Genomic DNA, 25987 nt, shown 5'->3' with positions numbered 1-25987 from the left:
CAATTTTCGGAGGATTAATTCATTCAGATAAAATATCCTGTGAATATAAAATTTAATTAAAAAAATTAAATGGTAGGTTTTATTAAATTTCAATACGTTAATTATTTTATATTAAAAATATAGTAAATGATATTCCGGTATTTTTTTTTATAATTAACAGCAATTTTAATTATAAATTTAACTATAGGTATTAATTTGTATGTTAATTTAACTATTAAAAACTCAATAGATTTATTTAAATATTAAAAATTCAAAAGGTAGATTTTAAAAATATAGACACTAAAGTAAAGTTGTTTAGGGAATCAGAGATTATCATTTTTTATCAATCTAGTTAATTTTCACAAGATTTAAGAAATTATAACTTTTTAGTAAAAATAATTTCGATTAAAAGTGAAATTCGAAACTTTACATTCTTGAAAGCAATTTCAGTAAAAATAAGTTGAACTTATTCTTTATATCATCTTTCCTAATATATCATCCATTAAATTACTTATCTAATTTTACCTTTTTTTTTTTTTCTATTTTTCTAGTTTTATCCTGTCTGTCATTCTTCCATTTATCTTTTACAAAATTATAATATATATGCTAAAGGCACTACAAAGTAATAAAAATAATATTATACATTATCAACCTATTGAAAGAAACTGACGGAAGAGTTTCAACCTACAATATGTGATTAGAAGGGTGGTCAATTAAGAAGGCTATGCAAGCATTATAAAAGGAATGATTCTTTAGGCAGCAGTATAGAGTTGTTTGATTTCTTCAACATCATCATAGCTTCCCAGAAATATCGGCGACCGCTGATGTATCTTCTCCGGAACCAAGTCAAGTGCCTGCCGAGATAAGCAAGTCGTAGGTTGGAGAAAAAAGGTGCAAAAAAATAAATAATACCACTCAAAAGTATTTCCATCACGTAGAGTGATTTGGCTAGTCTTCAAGGTGTACTAACATAATTTTTAAGAAAAATTACTATTTAATCTCTTTAACATAAAAAACTTTATTAATTAATTCTTTAGTTTTATAAAATACATTTATATATTTTTAAAAAGTTTATTAATTAATTTCTCTATCAATTTTTGCTATCAGGCGTTGTAAAAAAGTAACAATTTTTCTTAATAGACAGGGACTAATTAATAAAACTTCCAACTTTGCATACTGAAGTTTGTAAGACAGAGATATTGAGCTGGATACCCGTTGCTTGCCAGTAAAAGATTGACCTCCTGCCTGTTCCATCAAGAATGACATTGGAAAGACTTCATATAGCACACTGGAGCCACACAAAATTAATGGAGGTGAGTCTCAATCTCTTACTGCCAATATCTTAATCACGCTTCAGAGCGAAACTACCAACGCTAAACACATGAGAAAACATACCGTAGTTTCCCACTGGGACTCTTCTTATCACCAGGGTACAAAAATATCCCCCCATAAAGTAATGTGCGATGGACATCAGCTACCATGCTGTTCGCCAAGACATTGTTGTCAGAAACTATGAAATTATAATCGAACACAAAAGGCCAGATCATGAGCAGAAATTGTATTGAATTTTGTAAAACAGGATGCTCAACTTTCCAAATAGAACCATAAAGCAGATATTCCCACCAGTTGTGAATCACATGTAAATGCATAGCAAATACACAACATCATCCCTGTTGACAAATTTGAATTTGATAGCATGGGAATAGTTGCAGTGATTAAGCAAGCTAAGGGAATCAACCATAAGGAATCCTGCAGAAGATAACTTATGGATACATGATCAGAAATAATGAAATTCTTCAAATAGCACAACCTCGTCCTGACTAGATATGGACTGTCAATTTAATAGGTTAAGTTGCCAAATCTCTCAAGAACCGATATAAGATGTCATTCTACAGTTAAAGGGTCAGATGTGACTGAAGCAGCACCAGTGACTAAGCATAATGGTCCCTCAGCATTTCTATTGGCTACCTTTGATTGTAACTTAGTAAGGTCGAAAGGTGGCTGAATGGACTTATGATGCGGAACCCTATGGCACAAGCCTCAAACCCACACGCACAAGTAGATATGGAATCCAAAGATTTGATAAACCCACCTCTTATGGCACCCCAAACTTAGAGAAGCTAAAACACCAATGATCGAAGGATTTAGATGAGAATCCGACAAACGCCACAACGAATAGTTGATAAGTTAGCCAAGATTCCTGGTGCAATTGATGAAAGCAAATCCTCACTCTCACTCAAAGCAATACACGCTCAAGGCATGAAAGAAATTCTGAAAAGTTTGATTAAAAGCTGCCTCTTACAATTGTTTCTTATCCTTATATAGTAAGGAGAAAAACAAATAAAACCCTAAGACACTCTTCTTGGGCCTGACTTAAACACATAAGACCCAAGCCTAATCACACACTAAAATAACACATAGGTATTAAAATATAAGCCCACAACATGGCCCAACACTCTAAAACTTAAAAGATAAAATATAGCCAGAATACAAGCCCAAACAAAACTAAAATAAAACAAGTGTTTAAATAATAAAACTAGCAAGCCCATCCTAACAAAGTTGAATCTTCACAAAAGCCTTACTTGATCTTCACTTTAGGCTTTCCTTTATGTAGTTTTAGCCCATAGGTTTGATTAGGCTCCCTCAGCCTATGATTGCAAGTGTTGCACCAAATCTGTCCCATATGAATTAAAGCACGCCCCAAATATATATGGATTATATGAATATGATTTTGAACTACTCTTGGATCCATTGGAATGATATAAGTTTGCTCCACACCATTGTTAGAACTTTGTCCTATTGGATCCATATCATTCCCTCTTTCTTTAGAAAAGATTCGTCCTCGAATCTTGCTGATATTTATGTCAAGAAGGAAAGCGTTAGGCACCCATGTATCTTCAAAGACCTCCTTTTGAATAGGTGGAAATAGTATAAAACTTTCATCATGGATGTTTTCATCAACAACCTGCACATCAAGAACAAATGAACTAGATATAAAAATATTAGTCATAGAAAGATCATGTGGATGTGACCCATTCTCCTCTACAACTTCCAAAACAGTCTTATTCACCTCCTCCACCTCATTAATCATGTGCTCCCCATGTCCACCATCATTCACAACCTCTTCTATAAGCTCATTAATGGAATTTTCAAGAACAACTACATTAGATGCATGCATTACAACTTCCTCTTCAAGTTGAATCTCTATGGAAGTTGACATTGGAACTTTAGCCTCTTCTTTCTCCTTTTCTTTCTCCATCTTCCCTCCTTGAACTAGTCTTGATTCTTTTCCAGCCTCGTTACCCTCAAACTCACTCTTTTCTCTCATTTTTCCCACAGAACTCAAGCTCTCACTCACCTTTGTAGCCAAGGCCGAAGCCTCCCTCTCCCTCTCCAGCATTTTTATGTGATCGGCATATACCTCTTGAGGTGATAAAGGAGCGAGTATAAGCTTCTGTCCTTCATGAGTGAAGGAGTACTTGTTATTGAGCCCATCATGTTGCACCTTTCTATCATATTGCCACGGCCTACCCAACAATATATGGCTTGCCTGCATAGGTACCACATCGCACAAGATCTCATCCTTATACCTACCAATATAAAATGGTATAACCACCTGGCGTGTAACTCTGACCTCACCACAATCGTTCAACCATTGCAATCTGTATGGCTTAGGGTGTTTAATAGAAGCCAAGCCCAATTTCTCAACCATATACACACTAGCCACATTTGCACAACTACCTCCATCAATAATGACAGTACACACTTTTCCATTAACCAAACACCTAGTGTGAAATATGTTTTCCCGTTGTTTCAGGCTTTCTTCCTTAACTTGCATATTCAGAGCACGCCTAGCAACAAGCATCTCACAATGTGCAGCAAGCAACACAATATTAACAAACACATCCGAATCATCACAGTCATTATTGCAATTATGAGTTCTTTGAGGTATTCTTGTAGAAGTGGACGCTGGTGAGACATTCTGATCTTTACTCATCCTACCTTTAATCAACAAAGAACAAAGAGAACTAGCAAATATTGTGTTAGAAAAGAAAGAACTCAAGTGTTTGCACACTTACCACTCTTTTGCTGATTCTTCAATTGCACTTCAGAAACTAAGGTCAACCAACTAACCACAAGGTGCGTTTAATGAAACAAAAAAAAAAAAAAAAAAAAAACCTAAAGAAAGAACGAAGCGCGCAAAAACTAGAAAGAAGACACTGACAATTTGGAAAGTACCACACGAACTAGGTTTTGTGCTACTTGAAAATATCACCTAGAGTATAGACCCAAGCAAACAATACTCCAGCAATGTCAAGGAAGCAAAAGCAAGTTTAAATCAAAAACGAAACTTTGAATTCAAATAAAAACGAACCTGGACAAAAGTTTGAAATTAATTCACTTCAAAGCAAATTAAATATGGATCTAATTAAATCTACCCAAAAAGGAAAGTATCAAAACACTGCAAATAGAATCAGAAAAAAAAATGTAAATTTCTCTCAGATCAGAGACATGGACAAAAATTCTGGTGTTAAAAGAAGGATTTGACATCAAATCAATGTAGATGCAATTGCCTTAAATGTGCACTTTAGGCAATAGGCAGAATTTCTTTAATCTCATAATCTGGATTCAACCCAATTCAAAATTCAAAATTGATTTCTATAATTTACTGCAATCAATTGAAATAGGTAAGGCAATATGGACAAAAAGGAAGTATATCACAATTTCGGCCAGATCAAGGTAAATAAGGCAAAGGCGATTTTTTTTTTTTTTTTGGATTTTAATTTTTTTTTTTTTTTTTTAGATTAATAATCAAGAAGGTGCAGCCATGGATACAAAAGCTTTCACCGAAATCAACAAGAAAGACAAAGGAAAACTCAAAAACCCTAGATCCTAAGATAAATAAGAATTTACCTCACTTTTGGCTCTGATACCAACTGACGCGGAACCCTATGGCACAAGCCTCAAACCCACACGCACAAGTAGATATGGAATCCAAAGATTTGATAAACCCACCTCCTATGGCACCCCAAACTTAGAGAAGCTAAAACACCAATGATCGAAGGATTTAGATGAGAATCCGACAAACGCCACAACGAATAGTTGATAAGTTAGCCAAGATTCCTGGTGCAATTGATGAAAGCAAATCCTCACTCTCACTCAAAGCAATACACGCTCAAGGCATGAAAGAAATTCTGAAAAGTTTGATTAAAAGCTGCCTCTTACAATTGTTTCTTATCCTTATATAGTAAGGAGAAAAACAAATAAAACCCTAAGACACTCTTCTTGGGCCTGACTTAAACACATAAGACCCAAGCCTAATCACACACTAAAATAACACATAGGTATTAAAATATAAGCCCACAACATGGCCCAACACTCTAAAACTTAAAAGATAAAATATGGCCAGAATACAAGCCCAAACAAAACTAAAATAAAACAAGTGTTTAAATAATAAAACTAGCAAGCCCATCCTAACAAAGTTGAATCTTCACAAAAGCCTTACTTGATCTTCACTTTAGGCTTTCCTTTATGTAGTTTTAGCCCATAGGTTTGATTAGGCTCCCTCAGCCTATGATTGCAAGTGTTGCACCAAATCTGTCCCATATGAATTAAAGCACGCCCCAAATATATATGGATTATATGAATATGATTTTGAACTACTCTTGGATCCATTGGAATGATATAAGTTTGCTCCACACCATTGTTAGAACTTTGTCCTATTGGATCCATATCATTACGCGGAACCCTATGGCACTTAGTCCTCAAACCCCGTCGCACCTCTGATATAGATTCCAAGAACGTGGATAAACCACCCTCTATAGCACCCTAAGCTTAGCGAAGCTAGAACACTAATAACGGAAGGATTTTGTAGAACGGATCAGAAGAATGCCACAATCGAAATTGATAAGTTGGTCTGATTCGTGATGCAATCAATGAAAGAAGCAAACTCTCACTCTCTCAAAGAAGGCCGAAATTTGCATAAAGCAAATCTGAATTAAATTTGTCAAAAAAACAAAAAAAGTGTCTGATATAAGAATTTAAGGCCTTATTTATAGTGTAAGGCAAAAACCTAAACCACATTCTCGTATGCCTCAATAGTTCCAGCAGAAACCACAACCTCAGGGACGAAACCACAACCTGCTTATGGTTCGGGCTGATTCTCCACTATCTTCCTCCATGATGTGCTCCAAAATTAACTTCCACAAAACACAAAAGTATCTTCGGCTAACTGAATGTCGCGAGCGCGACTTTGATAATGGTAGCGAGCGCTACAACGAATAGTTGATAAGTTAGCCAAGATTCCTGGTGCAATTGATGAAAGCAAATCCTCACTCTCACTCAAAGCAATACACGCTCAAGGCATGAAAGAAATTCTGAAAAGTTTGATTAAAAGCTGCCTCTTACAATTGTTTCTTATCCTTATATAGTAAGGAGAAAAACAAATAAAACCCTAAGACACTCTTCTTGGGCCTGACTTAAACACATAAGACCCAAGCCTAATCACACACTAAAATAACACATAGGTATTAAAATATAAGCCCACAACATGGCCCAACACTCTAAAACTTAAAAGATAAAATATGGCCAGAATACAAGCCCAAACAAAACTAAAATAAAACAAGTGTTTAAATAATAAAACTAGCAAGCCCATCCTAACAAAGTTGAATCTTCACAAAAGCCTTACTTGATCTTCACTTTAGGCTTTCCTTTATGTAGTTTTAGCCCATAGGTTTGATTAGGCTCCCTCAGCCTATGATTGCAAGTGTTGCACCAAATCTGTCCCATATGAATTAAAGCACGCCCCAAATATATATGGATTATATGAATATGATTTTGAACTACTCTTGGATCCATTGGAATGATATAAGTTTGCTCCACACCATTGTTAGAACTTTGTCCTATTGGATCCATATCATTACGCGGAACCCTATGGCACTTAGTCCTCAAACCCCGTCGCACCTCTGATATAGATTCCAAGAACGTGGATAAACCACCCTCTATAGCACCCTAAGCTTAGCGAAGCTAGAACACTAATAACGGAAGGATTTTGTAGAACGGATCAGAAGAACGCCACAATCGAAATTGATAAGTTGGTCTGATTCGTGATGCAATCAATGAAAGAAGCAAACTCTCACTCTCTCAAAGAAGGCCGAAATTTGCATAAAGCAAATCTGAATTAAATTTGTCAAAAAAACAAAAAAAGTGTCTGATATAAGAATTTAAGGCCTTATTTATAGTGTAAGGCAAAAACCTAAACCACATTCTCGTATGCCTCAATAGTTCCAGCAGAAACCACAACCTCAGGGACGAAACCACAACCTGCTTATGGTTCGGGCTGATTCTCCACTATCTTCCTCCATGATGTGCTCCAAAATTAACTTCCACAAAACACAAAAGTATCTTCGGCTAACTGAATGTCGCGAGCGCGACTTTGATAATGGTAGCGAGCGCTACAACGAATAGTTGATAAGTTAGCCAAGATTCCTGGTGCAATTGATGAAAGCAAATCCTCACTCTCACTCAAAGCAATACACGCTCAAGGCATGAAAGAAATTCTGAAAAGTTTGATTAAAAGCTGCCTCTTACAATTGTTTCTTATCCTTATATAGTAAGGAGAAAAACAAATAAAACCCTAAGACACTCTTCTTGGGCCTGACTTAAACACATAAGACCCAAGCCTAATCACACACTAAAATAACACATAGGTATTAAAATATAAGCCCACAACATGGCCCAACACTCTAAAACTTAAAAGATAAAATATGGCCAGAATACAAGCCCAAACAAAACTAAAATAAAACAAGTGTTTAAATAATAAAACTAGCAAGCCCATCCTAACAAAGTTGAATCTTCACAAAAGCCTTACTTGATCTTCACTTTAGGCTTTCCTTTATGTAGTTTTAGCCCATAGGTTTGATTAGGCTCCCTCAGCCTATGATTGCAAGTGTTGCACCAAATCTGTCCCATATGAATTAAAGCACGCCCCAAATATATATGGATTATATGAATATGATTTTGAACTACTCTTGGATCCATTGGAATGATATAAGTTTGCTCCACACCATTGTTAGAACTTTGTCCTATTGGATCCATATCAACTTAGGAAATTACAGAGATTTGGCAGTGGACTGTTATGTATAAGAGAGAAGAATTGTTATTAAGTGGCAAAATATTGATGAGGTGGCAGTAGAAAGGCAGGAAAAGAATTAAGCAGTTAACTAAAGAAGTTGGGTCGTTGTCAAGTAGCTGAATTAGTTACTAGCAGTTGTGGAGTCTGCTATATAACTCGGATATCATCTCTTGTATTAGCATTCCAAGAATTATCAACATTTATCAATCTTTCTTTCTACTATCTCTCTCTCTCTCATTCTCTCTACTCTACAATTTTCCCCTTTTCTCTCCTTCTGAATGGTTAAGGATTCAATCCTTAACATGGACTTAAGAGTTTCACAGACATTGAGAAAGAAATTGAATGGACTAACGTTGTTTCAGCGAATCTTAATGAAAGGGACAACATGTTTCTCTTTAAACGTGGTTTTTGCCAAAAATATAGGACCCTCTGATGCAACCCACAGAATACAAGTTGAAATTGCACGTGCATACTGCATAGCACAAGAAGCTCTGAAAGTGAAAGCATAAGAAGAAAACATTCAGCCAGGGCACAAAGACTGCTTAACCTCCTATGTCATCGCTAGTGGATAATACGCTGTACATTTCCCGTTCAAAGATCAGAAATGTCAATCAATGATGACAGAAATGACTGCCTAAGATTTATTAAATTACGATAATTAAAGCACAATTTAAAAACTAGAAAAGTTGCCATTATCATGATACCTTCCGATGTATCTTAGAGACTTTGGTGAGGAACCATCCTTAGGGAATTTGCAGTTTTCCACATACCTAAGGCCAAATAATATCAGTAAACTACAGAAAACAATCAGTGAAGGACTGCATAAATACGGATACTTCATACTTAGTTGTTGGATCATCCCAGTTCTTAGTATTTCCTTCATTCACAGAATAAATCTTTCCTTTCTTTGGAATCTGTTCAAGATAAGGAGGTAGGGAAGTGAGAAAATAATGCTTAAGAAACAGAAGGGAGAAATGATCAGAACTCCAAAATAAACCCAAAAATGGTGAAAATCAGAGATCCTTTAGTATTGTTTTATGTGATTTGAGAAAGCAGTTACTCTTTCATGGTCCTCATGCTCAATAAAAGAACTGTGGATTTGCTGAAATAAGTTGTGATTAACAATCAAAAGGACGGGTTAAATCTATTGCTGATTGCAACTTCGTAAGATAGAAATTTGGAGTTCAACTTATTGCAAAAATCAAGTAAATAAAATGAAGAAGGATGATGCCAAAAAATGGATCCAGCACTCGGACAACATACCTTAATATCAGGGTGTGTAAGTATGAACTCCCCAAGGGATGGATCAAGGGTGAAGCCATTAACACCACTTCCAGTGCTCAATACAAACTGCAAAATCATGTATTATTCTTGAATAAGAACCTATGAACTAAAGTCTAGAGCATAGACAAACAAAACCTTGGGAATTACAATTTCTAAAGCTCCATTGCAACAAATTCCAAATTAAAGATGCTTAGATCAGAAAGGAAATAGATAAATAGATAATTTTTGAAAAATTTATTATTTAGTCTCTATGTTATTGGAAAACTCACCAGTAGTTTATCTCTCTATTTTGAAAAAATTAAAACGTCCTGATATTTTAAAAAATCTATTGAGTTTTAGTTAAAATTGTAAAAAAGTCTAGTATTAAAGAAACAATTAATGAGATTACTAATGTCAGGGATGTTTAATGTATTTTTAAAAAATGAGGGAGCAAGAGTTTCTTGGTTCCACCGGGACTAAGTAATAATTTTTTCATAAATTTTTGTAACTTGCAGAAAACAAGAACAGGTGATATTTCATACCATGCAAGAGCTTCCATACATGCAATAGCCAGCTGCTACCATGTTTTTCCCAGGTTGCAAAACATCATCTAGAGTTGGTTCATGGCCATGTTTCATCATGTAAATCCCGAATATCTAGATGAAAGAGAAGACATTCAATACATAACTGTGATACTGAGTTATTCTGGGAAAGGATAACTACTTTTTGTAGTGTCAGTGTGTAAAGGATTTCAATTAAACTACAGAATTTATCATGATTCAGATTCATACCGTTCCAATAGAAACGCCACAGTCAATGTTGGAGGATCCATCCAACGGATCAAAAACAACACAGTACCTGCCCATGCATGCAACAGATCCACACCATTTGTGAACTAAAATGTGGTCTGTAATATTTTAAGCACAGATCAAAAACGTAACTAGTAAGAAGTGAGTGTATTGGCAAATACTTTCCACGCTTGTCAGGCTCCACAAATGTTGCCTCTTCATCTTCTTCAGAGACAAGTATACACTGCCACGAGAATTGATCAACTGTTAGACAAAGCACAAAGCCAAAATTTATTTGTCAATAGATTTCATCCAGTTGCTTACTGTTCGGCCACTGCTTACTAAAGCCTTGATGAATACTTCATTTGAAAGCACATCCAGTTTCTTTTGCTCTTCACCCTTTAGGCAAAACAAGCAAAATAAAAATAAGTAAATAAACCCTCCTACTAGATAAAGAAATGAGCTCCTCTAAATAGGTCCTCCTTTTTCTTCTTCTTTTCTTAAAACATATGCATGATTATCTTTAATTGACAGTGAATTAGTCGGAGAAAAGTGAAAAATACATATATATAGCAAGACAAATAAGCACAAAAAACAAATGTGAATTTGGGAAAAACTTGCCTGCACATTTGTCTCCCCAGCAAGCCCAATGAGCTTGGCAAGACCCGCCTGCATAGGACAACAAAGTGAATTTAAAGGGAAATTACATAAAAAAAAAAGACCATTGTTTTAGCATATTTTTTCAAATGGAGTTCTATATCATGCAAATAGCAAAATGTGACTTTTGCTGTTACCACCATAAAGTATTATTGATAAATTATAATTTAATTTTTAAAATATATTAAAATTTATAATTTAATTCATGTATTTTTAAATTTAATTATTATAATTTTATTTTATTAATAAAATAGTTCTCTTAATTATAATTCACCTATATATTTTATAAATTGATTACTAAATATTATAATTATTTATTAAAAAATTATATTATATTAAAAAAATAAATAAAAATTGAACCAAGAAATTGGACGTAGCATGTGTCAATATTCAAATTTAAAAGATTTTTTTTTTCAAATATAAGATATTAAAATTTAATAAATATGGGGAATTAATTTATAAAAATATAAAATTTATTTATAAATATTTATAATGTTTGGTTATCATTTATTAATTTATAAAACTACAAGGGCGAAATGCATTTAAAAAAAATATAATGAGCTATTTTATTAATAAAATATAACTCTAATATTAAATTTAAAAACAATAGACTAAATTATAAATTTATTAAACTCCAAAGATTAAATTATAACTTACCATTAATATTTAATTGTATTAAATAGAATTATTTTATTAATAAAATAAAAACTTGTGTTTTATTTAACTTCAATGATTAAATTGTAATATTGACCAATAATATTGGATGATTTTGGAGGAAAAATCCTACTTTACTAACATTTTGAAATTAAATTATCATTATTATCACAAATTAAACTACGGTACTTAATCCATAGCATTTCAAACACTATAAAAAAGATTCCGTTCCGTCTTCTTCCACCGCCCACCCTCCTCCGCTGCTTCCCCTCCTTTTTCTCCAATATTCAGACACCAGAATCGACTATAAACGGAGAAACAAGCAAGTCATACGAAAAAGTTCATCTTGGAATTATATAGAAATTTTCAGATTCCACAGCAGCAGTACATTTCAAAAGAATATGAGGCCAAGAAACCAAAGAGCAACATAAATCCAATGGAACAAATGAACAAACTAAATATTATCAATCAGAAAAAAAATGAAACAACCCTTTGAATCAAAGAAGAGAGGAGAGAGACCTTGTTAACAGCAGAGCAAACGAATTTGCAGCCAAGAACAATATGATTGAGCAAAATACTGAAATCCCCACGCGAATCCGGGTGCTTTGATTGCTCGTTCAACACATACCTCGTTATCGTCATTAAATCGGTCCGGTGGGCATCTGCTGCGTGATCCATCTCCCTCTGCTCCTCTGAGTCTACTGTCAGCCCCACAAAACAACTAATACCACTCAAATTAAGCTTTACGAAGTGTGATTATTAGGGCATAAAAGTGAGTTATATAGGCTTCCGCAGAGTTGAAAAAATTGCTGGGCTCGAGGAGTGAGGTCTGGCAGCGGATATACATGAAAGCGGTGAAGGGGAATGCTGGAGGTACAGTACAAGGTAGGGACGAGGCTATCTGGTACAAAAGGTGTTTCTCTGGACACGTGGCGTGAAGGGAAGGATGATGTGAGGTGTGTGGCCGTCGCTGCAGATAACGACTTTCGTCGCCGTCGTCGTCTTTCTTTCTCCCTTTCATTCGACGGTTATGAGATTTTTGTCTCCGTGCGTCATGGAGATGACAAGGTGGTGGTTGGACTTCGAGGTTCTTATATATTTTTTAAATTTGTAATAAATAAATATAAATATAAATATAAATATTTTAAAGGTTAAAATGTTGTGAAACCTCAGTGTCTTTTTCAATTTTAATTGATTTTTTTGGCTAATTTTAGTTTAAAAAACATTTCACATTTTGAAAATAGTAGTCATGTATACTCAATTAAATTTTAAGAAAAATAATTAAGCTGAGAAAAATAAAAAATTATTTTCAATAGTACTCTAAATAACATATAATATTTATAATTATAAAATATTATTTCTATTTTATAAATAATTTTCATAAATTCATTAAAAATATAATCTGAGAATGAGAAAAAGAGATATTTTATAAATTATACTAATTAAAATAAATAAATACATATTTTTTTCATTGTATCGAATAATAAAAGAATAATTTTGACTAATTTAAATCAAAATTAGTCAACTTTATATAATTAAAATAAAATTTTGAAAATAATTATAATTGATAAATATTTAAAAAATTTAATTTTTTATTAACACATTTTTCACAAATAAAATATTAAAATTCACACCACATCACCATTCACTGGGAATGTACATAAAGTTTTAAATAAGATTAAAATTAAGAAAAAAAAAAAGGTAAAAATTTGACAAAGGCGCTGAAATTTATAATTTTTGAAACATTCACTGTGATTCTGGGTGTCAATCAATAAATAAAATAAAAATTCTCAAAGTTATGGCAACATGGCTGTCAAAGTTTAAGTATCTAGAATATAAAAAAGTTAGGAGTAAAAAAATAATAAAATTGCTAAAAATGCCAATAATTTAATTTGATAATTTATAAATAAATAGTTATATATAATATATTGATATATTTTTTAATTTATTATATATTTAATTTATTTGTCTTAAATAAAGTTAGATATTTTTTTTCAAATACATTTTTATATCCTTAAACTTTATAAAAAAAATAGTATAAACTTTCAAAACATCACATAATAAATAGAATTATTTAAAAAATAAATTAAAATTATTTTGCAATCTTAATATATAAAAAAAATTAAGTGAGGTAAAGATATATTCTAGTTTAAGATTTTTCTTAGTTTTCAAAAACATATGACAGCGGTTTGAAAGAGCTAGCATGTGGAAAGTATGAAATAGTGTCAAATGATGTTTTCTATGAGAAATCTTGTCCAAGTCCCTCTTCCGCAAATATTAGTTATATTAATAGATAGTAATTATTTGTTAGTTATTAATCCAGAAATTAAAAAAGGAAAAAAAACTTTTATGATATATATTTTTTTAATTTTTAAATATTAATATTTTAATAAATTATATATATATTTTTCATCGGTTAATTTAAAATTTTATTTAATAATATTAAGTACTTTAATAAAATATGTAAAAATATTTTTATATAATAATAATTGAATTTGGAACGAGACATAATTTTAATTGATTTTTGAATAAATTGGTATATTGAATGTGTTAAATGAAACATAGTTTAAATAGGCTGATTTTTATAGGCAACTATGAATTCATAGCTTTTGCTTTTAGAATTATATTACAAATGTTAAATATTTATCCTAATTACTATAATTAATTTTAAAAATTATATATATATTTTTATTTATTTATGTGTTTTAATATTTCATATCTTTTATGAACTCCTCAGCTACTTTAGAATCAAGACAGAATTATTTTTTAAGAAAAGAAAAAAAATATATGTATAAATATATTGTTTTTTTTTTCTAAAGTTGTCCTTAATTTTTAATGATAATAGGATCCTTTCATTATCACTATGATTATGTAATGATATTGTCTGTTTGTGTCTCTTAGAATCTAAACCAGAACCCGATTTCTTATTACACTAACAAACCGGTTTGGACTCAACAGTTGACAAAGTAACTAAAGTTTTCTTCTCAAATTCAGATATCAATTTGCTCAGGCATCATCATCAATCATCAAAAAGCTAAAGTCTTCCTTCAATCTTAAGATTCAACGGCTGCCGACCTACTCTTACTTTTCCAACCGTACACTTGACAACACGCGATCTTCTCCCGACTTCCCACACTTGCAAAGATTCTCCAAGACAGCGAAACAGGGGCCGTTTTCTCTCCGTCAAAGAAAGCATTTCCCATCCGTTCATGCTTCTTGAATTTCCCGGATTAGCCTCGACTTTCACCGGATATGTTCACTACTGAACTCAAACCTCATGCGTTAAAATCGTCATTTCAGCAAGGTCAAGGAATAGAGTGATAACTGGTACGACACCGTTTCGCAGCAAAAAATCAAAGTACGGCCGCCTGAAACTTGTTCATTTAAAACCTTTCCCCTTTTTATCCCTATCCTGGAGTTTAAATTCCAATCCTACCTTGTGTCCCTTTCTTCTCGTTTTCGAAATGAAATCGTCTCGCTCATAATTACAATTCATTTGCGTATCAGCCAAAATCTGGACCCTCATTTAATAGGGTTTTCTAATTTCACGATACTGAGATCCTATTTGATCTTATTCCCTTGAAATTGATTCATTTTTGTTGGAATTACTCGTTTCGATCAATTCAATCAGCTGTGTATACATAAAAGGAAAACCCTATTTTGATAATTCCTGTTGCCTTTTGGATCTGCTGTTGTGATTTCTTCTTCAATGGCGGATCAAGAGGAAGAGGACTTGAGAATGGCTCTAAGAATGAGTATGCAAAACTCACCTCCAGAACCTAAGCGAAGCAAGCCCAGGGATGCCACCGGGGTTTCGCCAGAGGAGTCCCGGCGGCTACAGCGAGAGCTCATGGCTGCTGCAGCTGAGAAGCGGATGCTTGAGGCTAAAATCTCCTCGCCTTCGAAACCCATGGATAGAAGCTCTGGTAAAAGCACCGATGTTGCTAGAAAGGAGAAGGATTCTGGCTCCACGGAAGTTAATATGGGACAAGAATTAACCTGCGAGGAGTCTAATCAGTTGTTCTCAATGGTGTTTGGAAGTGTTGTTTCGAAGGACATTCTAGCACAATGGAGTAATCAGGGAATAAGGTAACTGCATGTATTTCTCTTTTCTCTTAATTTATTTGGAAAAAGATCATTTGCAAGGAAAGAATTCAATTGAATTGCATGATTTCTATTCTTTTAAAATGATTTTTGGTCAAGTTGAAGATAATTGAATTCTCTCGTTCCAAATATAATAATTGAAAAAAAAATTTCAATTGAATTGAATATTTGCAGAATTCTTGATTCCAACGAGGGGTTTAAGTTTGGGAGTTTTGCAGTAGAATGTACTAACTGCTGTTTAATTTGCACCTGCAAGTGAGAGTAAAAAGCTATGGGAAATGTGGTTCAGTATAGTGAAATTTAGTGAATAAAGCGATAAGCAAATTTTCAAGTTCCTTTCAGGCTAGTTATTAGTGGCTAGTGCTACTGAATTTGGGGATGACTTATGGCTTTTTGTAAACTAACACAGTTTGAAACATTTATTTTATTTTACTTAATTTATTCTTTGTGTTACTAACAACATTGAGTTCATGGGAACACAATTGTCATGAAATTCTAGAGCTGCTAGGCATGTGAAATATGCCATAACAGAAATTCTTCATAATCTAATCACTGTTGGCCATCACAATCTCTTCTTTTATCTGGAAGACATTTTTTTTTGTTTGATTTCATATCCGGTATATGCCTCTACTTCCCTGCCTTAAATTGACGAGTTCAATGTTTTGCCATAGGCTCTGTATCTTAGCATATTATTATTGAACCATGCAGTTAATGAGGATGAAAAAAAGCTAGTTTTCTATGCATCTTGTTCTGTTCTGGGACATGAGTCTCCAGTTATGAAACCAATGTTAAAGTCAAGAGTTGACAAAGCACCTTGATAGATTTGTTTTACCATCCTTGTATGTTGTGTAATGTTTTTATGCTGTTTTTAAGATCCTTATTATCTTTAAAATATCATCATATTTAAGCTGTAAATGGCTAATATCATGTTAAATATTCCTATAGGTTTAGTGCTGATCCAGAAACATCTATGGGCTTAGTGCAGCATGAAGGTGGTCCCTGTGGCGTCTTAGCAACCATACAAGTAATTCCTTGATTTGTAATTGTGTTGTTTTTCAGTTTTTGGTTGTGGGAACTGGGGAGTACATGAATTCCTAACTGATATAAGTAATTTACATGATAGCTGGCCTTTTTGTTGTCATGTAATGTCGCCACATCTATAGCACAATCCTCTTGGTGTGCTCAGTGTAAATCCTACATGCTTCTTTCGTGCTTTTAATCTGGCTAATTTATTGTCAGTATTTAACTCCATGGTGAATTTGTTCTTGTCAAAATAAGGTACTGAGTCAGTATATCGTCTACAACTTATTGGAGTGGCAGTGAGTTTGATATGACTCCCTTTTAATTGCAGGAATTCTCATTGATCGTAGTTATCATACAAGTTGTCTGTCAAACAGTTTATTCAGCCTCTATAGAACTGTTTTGAGATTCCTGACCTATTACCATGTCCTGCTATTTTTAACAGAAAACTAGAGACACTGATAGTAGGAAATGAACTTTGCAAAAATCAATGTCTTGCTGTAAGGTTTTGGCTAAATCACTTCACTTCACCACCATTGGTTTTTGAATTTCTCCAATTTGGATGTTAGGTGTTCTGTGGATAGCCTATTGTCTAGTCTGGAATTGTCAATAACTACAATACCACGGAAGTCCACTAAACCTTAATTTTCTGAAGGATATTGGTTGCTCATCTTGGGTCTAGTCCTAGTTGATAATTAGATTAGTCTTATTGCCTATTCCTTACTTTTGAAAATTGCATAATTATAGCTCTTTTGTCCTTTCAATGTTATGATATGTCCAATTGGATAGTGATGGGATTATCTTCCTATTTAATGAAAGGTTATGAGCTTTAGTTTAATGTAGATGTGTTACTATTGTTCGGCATAATATTTGCTTGAATTTAATATATAATTTCTTGACATAGATATTAAGAAGGTTATTTATTTCTGGAGAGCATGCATGTCCCCATTTTTTTTTCAATTATATATAACTTGATCTTAGTAGTTTATTGTTTGTTTCTATTGTCATTTTGTTCTTGAAAGGAAACGTCAAGAACCTCCACTTAGTAATATTTTAGTTTTCAATATGTTTTAATATGGAAAAGTGTTATGGATAATGGATAGACCATCATCCATGACTGTAACGACCCGGAAACCGGACCGCTACCGGCGCTAGGGTCCAGATTGGCTTAAGGCCGCCGGGACCCGTAGCAAGCCTAACATACTTCCTGTATACCTGTTAAATCCCATACATGATCATACATATACATAAAACTTTAAACTTTTTCTTTCATTTACCAAGCTTAATCTGTGCATGCACTAACTCATAACCATAAAACCCCACACTGGAGCCCTCATCAAATGCTCCAATGGGGTAACCTATTATACATTAAGCTTGGTTTACATAAACATCATTAAAACATTTCATTAGAAAGATCATGTACCAAAAAGAGATTAACATATTTTAGGGCCAAGCACAATTCTATCCTCAATACAATTCTTTACATTACATCACATTATAACATTTTACAGTACATGTCCACATCTAACTATTACATAAAATAAGACTTCTTTACTCTTGCTGACTTCCTAGTCTATCCCGTACCTGCAAACCTGGGGGTTAAGGGAAAGGGGTGAGCTACTAGAGTCCAGTGAGCAGAATAGTAAAACATTATATTAAAATTCATGCTTTCATGAAATGCATCACATCACAAACAAATCACATTAAGGATGAACTTGTCACCAATAGCCCTCTACATATCCAATAGTGCCAGAACGTAGAATGGGTCCTGGTCTTTCCCTTACATAACATATCATAACATTCCAATGTGCCAGGGACGTAGAATGGGTCTTCCTGGACTTTCTCTTACATAGTGCCAGGGACGTAGAATGGGTCTTTTTGGACTTCCATACCGTATCATATCATATCATACCATACGAGAGCTAATGGATCATCCAATGTTCATCCACATCAACATCAAATTATGCAATGCAACATATTCGTGAATTCTAATGCAAACAACCTAATATATCTCATGGTATTCGTGATGCATAAACATGCTCAAAATTTATTTATTTACTTTGCAACATAAAGAGTCATTTTACTCACCTCAGGCTAGCTCTGAAAAGACTCTGAAGCAGCTATCTCACTGCTGGGGTTCCCGGTTCCTCGGGTCCGAACCTACACAGGTGCACTCAAATGAGGGACCAAACATATATGAACTTGACTCTAAACATTTCCCCAAAAACCCCCTAAAACACCTTAAAACAATCATAAAAAACATGCAAAGGAAGGCTGAACAGGGCACTTTTGGCGGCCAAAAGTCCCTCCAGAGCCGAAACTCAGCCACTTTCGGCGGCACCTTCGGCGGCCGAAAGTCCCTTCCAGAGACGAAACTCATGCATGTTTGGCGGCACCTTCGGCGGCCGAAACTCCCATCCAGAGCCGAAAGTCCAACTTTCGGGGGTAGGGTTCGGCAGCCAAAAGCTTGCCTCCACAGGCAGGTTCGGCGGCCGAAAGTCCTTCGGCTGCCGAACCTGAGTTCTTCCAAAGTGGCAGAACTCAGCCTCCTCATGCACATTTTGCCTCCCAAACCTTTCAAACATGCATTTAGCTATTCTACAACATGCATACTCATGTAAACAAGCATATAGGGGTCTCACACTCTCCTAAACCCCAACAACAACACATATAGCAACTCATATACCATACATTACACATATTTTCAACAAAACTCACATGAACCCTAACATTAAACAGCTAGCTTAAACATGCATTTCTACCCCATAAACTTCCATAAAACTTGCTTAGAACATCGAAGAACGTGAGGATCGACGCTTACCTCTTGAATATCGAGAGAAAACGTGACCCAACTTGGAGATTTGGGGAAAATGGGTTCCGGAGGTCTCCAAGCTTCCAAACTTCGATCTTTGCTCAAAAACTTCAAAAACCAGTTAAAACTTGTTAGAAACTTGTAGGATTTGAAGGAAAACCTCAAAACCAACCATGGGAAGGCATGAACTCACCGTTGACCGAAAATAGGGGGGAAAACTCGCCCATTTTCGGCCATGGGGCCTTTTATAGGTGGCTGGCCAGACCACCTTCGGAAGCCAAAGGTGACTCCAAAACTCCACCATGTTCGGCGGCCGAACCTGGATTTTCCTCAATGGTCATTTTCATTCAAAACTCAATTTCTTTCTTATTTAAAACCATAAAATACATGAAAACACTTTATAAAAACATGATTTTATCCTTCTAGAGGGTTCCGACATTCGAGATTCCACCGGACGGTAGGAATTCCGATACCGGAGTCTAGCCGGGTATTATAATGACGCTATCCACTACTGGAAAAAGGCATTGCAAATTTGCAATTGAAATTTCAACATTTTCCTCTTGTTTTTGTTTCATATGCTCGTTTCATTCCTTTTCCCTTTAGTCTGGAGGGTTTATTCATTGTGATTAGTGGATAGGTCTATAGAGTCCTGTCCTTATTCATCTTTCTACTTCTTCTTTTCTCCTTTCCCAGTTCTTTTTCATGTATCCAAAATGTATATGAAAGCTGAATCCCGTGATCTGCTACGCAACTGCAATGCTTAGTAAATTTGGAACTTTTTTCATGTGTATGGTAAATAATTAGTGGTGTGATTCTATACCCCTTTATTACTGCTTTTGAATTGTTGTTTCCTGGAGTCATTTCATGATGATTTTTGTTTTCTTGGTGCTCTGGTATATCAGATCCAAATTGATATCACTTATAATATTTTCTCTGATTGTGCAGGCATTTGTTCTCAAATACCTTCTTTTCTTTCCAGATGAATTGGGTAAATTTGCACCGAACATGCCACAGAATTTGGGTTCTGGAAGACTGACTAAAAGTCAATACGTTGCATCGAGTAATTTCAATTCTCTAACTGAAGATGCAAAAGCAAGGTGATTTATTCTGCATAAGAAATTATATATTGTTTTTAATTTTGCGAAGATAAGGCTTGGAAATTTTTATAACATTTAACCAGTGTTACTTTTGCCTCTTGCACATTTTAAAGTTGTCTCTAGGCATTACTGTGAATGCTATATAAACAGCAAAAGAAAGCAACAAAGAGAAGAAAACAACCTTATCTTCCTGCACCAGATTAATTGGGATTTCCCTATTGGCCTGGTCATTTTGGACAAAGCCTAATTCTCAATAATCGTTCGTTCTCATCCAAGTTCTCCATAGTCAGATCTGCATAGTTTATCTAGTGAATAGTGATACTTTAGTGGATATATTTTTGGGATATTGGCATATAAAAGCCAAACCTTTGCGGGTTTTGGCAATTTAATTCAAATCTTTAATTTTTGGTACCATAGGCCAAATTCTCAAACGCTTTGGTGACTTTATCCAATTTCAAAATAAAAGTTGAAAAAAGTGTGTCCATGCTGACATGGCATGAGCATATGTCATTTTTTATTATTCTTTTGTGTGATCCATATGCCACATGGAATGATATCTTTTTAAAAGAATTTTTCTAATTGACATAAAAAATCTAACAATTTACTATATTTTGCAAATTAATCCAAATTTAATACTTGACTTGATAAGCCAAATTATCAAGTTTTAGCAATTTTATTTTAATTTGAATGGTATTATTATAACTCTCCAGATTAATAATCCTTCAATTAAAAGGAATTTGAATTTGATTATCAAATTATAATTTTTTTGGGAAATCTAGATATGAGTTTTCATTTATCCTTCTACTTGATCAATTAAGTATGAAATTTTCATGCATCTCTCTTAAAACTGTAATCCCTCTTTTTGTATTGAAGCATGAATTTCACTATGACATGGTGTGTTTTTCAAATCAAAATCAAGGAATGAAAACTCGCTTTCTGATCAAGAAGCAAGGTTTTAATGTGTCTCAGGTAGAACAGGGGCACATATTAACCTTTTAGATTCCTCTCTCATAGAGCTTAAATGTCTATGAATTTGGATCTTCTTGTAAGTAAATATTCAATGATTTTCTAGGAAAAAAAAAACTTGCATTCTTTTATTTCTTATTTAAGTTTTTTTGAGAAAATGTGGGAATTAAAAGTATTTGATTTTTTTTTTTTTTGAGATTATAGAGTTGTAATTTGGAAATTACAACAATGTTCTTTGTATTAAGAATAAAATTTTCAAAACATTTGAAAGTTTGGCTTGTCATGCCAAGAATTAAAGTTTTGGATTAAATCGCAAAATGATACGAACATTTGGATTTTTCATGCCAATAGGCCAATTTTCCAAAAATGGTTGTCCCATGTGGCTTGTGGACCCCATTGGGAAATAATAAAAAATGACATGTGTCATGCCACATCAACATAAACACTCTTCTTAACTTTGACTTTGAATTTGGATAAAATTGACAACATTTGAGAATTTGGCCTATAGTGCTAAGAATTAAAAATTTGGATTAATTTGCCAAAACTCGTAAAGTTTTGGCTTTTTCATGCCAATATACCTATATTTTATGATTTTATGACTATGGCACATGTCAGCTCTCGCTCTCTCTCTGCCTGTCTTCTGCTCTATTTTTCTTTTATTGAAAAGTTAAATTAAATTGTTGAAAAGCACCAACGGGTGCTGTTATTCCACTTTATGTTGTTTTCTTTTGACTTGTTTCCTGTAATTTTATTCTTTCAACTCTGTCAATGTTTGGTTTCGCGCTATGGTTGTATAAATTTGATTACTTCATGTTGCCCCTTTGCACACCCAAGGTGGAGCAGAAGTTATAGTTTTTCTTTTCTTTTCTTCTTTTTAATCTTTTTCTCTCTCTTGTTAGAATGATTGAAGAATTTCTAGATGTCTCTTCTTGATCTGCATGAATTTATGCAAGATTCCTCGTTATGTGAGGGTGTTCAACCATTTCTTTTTGACATGTGGTCTTTGTTGGAAAGTATTAGGGACTTTTGATCCTCCATTACATGTTTCAGGAGCAACTCAACTTCTATAAAATTGAAATTTAATACTTATACCCTTAATTTTTCATTTGAATTAGGTGAGGAAGGTTTAGATGTGGCTGCTTGAAATCTCTACAATATTGTAAACTTTCATGGTCGTTTTTGTGAATTGGCTTAGTATCTATTATTCTATTATGCTTAATTGCATTCTGAGTGTCAGTTGCAATTTGGAAAGTAATGTTGGTTGGTTAGAAGATTTTATTTGTTTCATGATCACTATTGTTATAATGCCTCACATATTCTTTTAACTCATTTTGGTTATTTTTGTATATATATTTTTCTTTTGCCTATTTATAGAGCCCTGGTCAGAAGTATGGGGGAGATATTGTTTATGTGTGGAAGTAATAAGAGGGCTGTGATTGCTACTTTGGCAGCTATTGGCTGTGATGCCGAAGGCTCTGCACAGGATGATGTAAGTTGGATTAGGTCTGATGTCAAAGTATTCTTCAGCATCTAGTTCCATATTTGGTTGAAATGAAATGTTGTGATTCTGTTTTTACCCCTTATTTGATTATCATTGTTTGTTTTATCTTGTAGAGAATTGCACAAGCCCTTGAGGGTCTTTCAATTGAATCAGCATCTGATTTGCATAAAATTCTGAGAATTGAAACATATACGTCACAAGCAAGTGCAATGCAGAGGCTCCAAGTGACGATTCCAGTCTTCCAATCTCGCATGGGGGCACTGCTATTCCTTATCTCTGCATTACTATCTCGAGGATTGGTATGCTAGTTGGTTTTAGAGTTCTCTCTTCTTTTATGTCTCTATAATTTCTTTTCCCTTTTCAATTCATGACCTAAACGTGATTGCTTCAAGGCTGGAGATGAGCATACTTTTCATCAACTAACTGAACCTGGCTATGCATGACTATGAGTTGAGATATGTTGGAATATGGCTTGTGGGAACAAGTCCTACATTGGCAGTGTGTGTGATTTTTTAAATCTGATCCCACTTCATAATTTAACTGCATTTATTTCATGGAAGCCTGACCATTTAGGGGAGTAATCAGTAAACTGAACCGACTTTTTAACCGATTTTTAGAATCTTTACCAAATTGAACAAAAATTGGAAAAAAAAAAAAACCTATCCTAAGCTGAAAAATTCAGTTGATTATTAGTTCTAACTGAATTAATTGGAAAAAGATCGTAGTATATATATTCTATATTATCAATTAATTAATCATTAACAAAAATATATTTATAATATTTTTATTTATAAAATGAAATAAATAGGATTTATTATTAATAAATGAATAGTAACTAATTAACTGTTATTAATCACATTGTAAAAGAATTTTCAATAGTACATTACTGCTAAAACTATAATAATATATTAATTAATAGAAATTCAGTTATTTTGGTTACCAAATTCAGAGGTTAGCCAGCGGAAAACAAGACTTTTTCTTTTTTAATTTATTAGCCGAAAACTGAATGAACCAAATATATGCACCAAAATTACCAAATTTTATCAGTTTGGTTTGGCTATTCATAATGCATATCCTCTACTGTCTAATGTGTTAATTTGGTCTTGAACACCAGATCACTGGCAGATGTTGGGCATGATGTTTCTTGTGCATATACGAATGGAAGATTGATGTGTATTTTCAATAGCAGTGGACACTGGATGGATATTTACTTGTGATGCTACTGTTTCATTATAATGATTACCTACTATTAGTCTGTGCATTCCATTCAGAAGCTCCAGAAAAATTTCTATGAATTTCATTTATATTTTATTAACAGCGTTAGCTTGACTTGTCTGCATGAGATGTTCATGTTACTTGTGCATGTAAAAATGCATCTTTTTTCAGGATACAGTTCAAGCTGACAGGGATGATCCAAGCCTTCCCCTGGTTACTGCACCTTTTGGGCATGCTTCTCAGGTATCCATATATCATAAGCGTTTGTATTCTTCCTCCCTTCTCTTCTTTGATGCTTCAATTGGTAATTAGTAGTTCTCCCTGGTGAATCCTTGTATAAAAATAGCATTTTCCTTAAATAGTGTCTTTTCTTTTTAATGTCATGAAACAGGAAATTGTGAATCTACTGCTGTGTGGGCAGGCCGTCCCTAATGTGTTTGATGGTAGAATGGATTTAGGTGGTGGGATTTGTCTGAAGGGCATATCCACTAGTGTGGAAGTTGGATTTCTTACTCTCTTGGAATCCCTGAATTTCTGTAAGGTTGGCCAACACCTAAAATGCCCTAAATGGCCTATATGGGTTGTTGGAAGTGATTCCCACTATACTGTTCTATTTGCTCTCGACACCACTGTTCAAGATGAGAATGAGCTGGAAGAAAGGGAGTCACAGATTCGGAAAGCTTTTGATGCACAAGACCAGAGTGGTGGTGGAGGCTTTATCAGTGTGGAAGGCTTCCATCAGGTCCTCAGGGAAACTGGTATCAGACTCCCTCCTGAGAAACTTGATCACCTTTGCAGTACAGGCTTTATTGTATGGAGCGAGTTCTGGCAGGTCATTTTAGATTTGGACAGGAGTTTGGGAGGCCTAAAGGATTCAAGTGGATTAATGGGTAAAAAGGTGTTTGATCTTTACCATTTTAATGGCATTGCAAAATCTGATTTAAATGGCAGTCACATGGCCATAGGAGGCGACACACCAGTCCAGAGACCTAGGCTAACAAAACTGAGGGTTTCAGTTCCACCAAGGTGGACACCGGAGGAATTCATGGCAGATGTGGCGGGGCCCTCCGTTTCTGGGGGGAATGAATCAAGCAGCAAAGATGCTGAAGTGTCGAAACCTGAGCCTTCTCAACATGCACCTTTGGTAGACTGCATAAGAACGCGCTGGGCACGTGCGGTTTGCAGTTGGGTGGGGGATCCTCCTAGCATTGTTTGAATGCTTGCGTCCTATTTGAGAATTGGGATCCTTTGATGTTGTCGGCCGGAGAGAAATCAAAGCAGGAGAAATGCAGTCGTTGCTCATTCGAGGCATGAGAGTGTTAGGTTTTCGTGGTTCATCTTTCTTTTTGAGTTCGTGCAACCCCATTGTCTACCGTGTATTGTTGTAGCTTTCTTATTCTAGTTCGATTTTGATGTCAGATACTGGAGAGAGAGGGGGATATTTTTCTGAATTAATATGTAAAATCCATTCATATTCACCTCAGTTGATTAGGGAAGTTTTCATCAAGGAAATGTTAATAACTTATATAGGTTCTTAGTGTTGAATATGCTATAGCGATTAAAATTCCTCATGCTAGCGAAGCAAATGGATAACCTAAATGATATATTTCTGTTTATGGCTGTGTTGTCTAGCATTATTTTGGAATGTGCTAATAAAATGACCAACATCAAAATGAACCACAATTAAACAACAAAGTTTTAGTTAGCAGAGGAGAAAATACAAGGATGTTTTAGTTTTGGCTTCATTTTAAAACAATAAAAGCCTATTAATTAATTTTCTCAAGGATAAACTATCAA

General features: G+C 34.3%; 2 protein-coding genes across 3 annotated transcripts; one reads left to right on the top strand and one right to left on the bottom strand.

The window, feature by feature from the left end:
- Positions 1 to 602: 602 nt before the first annotated feature.
- On the bottom strand, positions 603 to 12523 carry LOC110605835 (fructose-1,6-bisphosphatase, cytosolic). Of its 2 annotated transcripts, XM_021744490.2 has the most exons (12): positions 11995 to 12518; positions 10786 to 10833; positions 10489 to 10563; positions 10347 to 10408; positions 10168 to 10234; positions 9919 to 10032; positions 9377 to 9463; positions 8957 to 9027; positions 8818 to 8883; positions 1375 to 1461; positions 1192 to 1267; positions 603 to 833 (listed from the first exon to the last, which is right to left on the bottom strand). In XM_021744490.2, the coding sequence occupies exons 1-12, from the start codon at positions 12151 to 12153 to the stop codon at positions 732 to 734; spliced, it is 1014 nt and encodes a 337-aa protein (XP_021600182.1). In that variant the 5' UTR covers positions 12154 to 12518; the 3' UTR covers positions 603 to 731. The 2 variants fall into 2 exon arrangements, with proteins under 2 accessions (XP_021600182.1, XP_043809470.1); XM_043953535.1 differs by lacking the exons at positions 603 to 833; positions 1192 to 1267; positions 1375 to 1461 and adding an exon at positions 8082 to 8604 and having other exon boundaries at positions 11995 to 12523.
- A 2363-nt stretch (positions 12524 to 14886) lies between these two features.
- On the top strand, positions 14887 to 25673 carry LOC110606626 (ubiquitin carboxyl-terminal hydrolase MINDY-3). Its single transcript, XM_021745520.2, has 7 exons — positions 14887 to 15564; positions 16525 to 16603; positions 20357 to 20508; positions 22849 to 22963; positions 23089 to 23274; positions 24362 to 24433; positions 24582 to 25673. The coding sequence occupies exons 1-7, from the start codon at positions 15185 to 15187 to the stop codon at positions 25404 to 25406; spliced, it is 1809 nt and encodes a 602-aa protein (XP_021601212.1). The 5' UTR covers positions 14887 to 15184; the 3' UTR covers positions 25407 to 25673.
- Positions 25674 to 25987: the final 314 nt, after the last annotated feature.

This window comes from Manihot esculenta, chromosome 18, assembly GCF_001659605.2.
Source record: "Manihot esculenta cultivar AM560-2 chromosome 18, M.esculenta_v8, whole genome shotgun sequence".
Lineage (NCBI taxonomy): Eukaryota > Viridiplantae > Streptophyta > Magnoliopsida > Malpighiales > Euphorbiaceae > Manihot > Manihot esculenta.
This window is presented reverse-complemented; position numbering and strand designations above follow the sequence as displayed.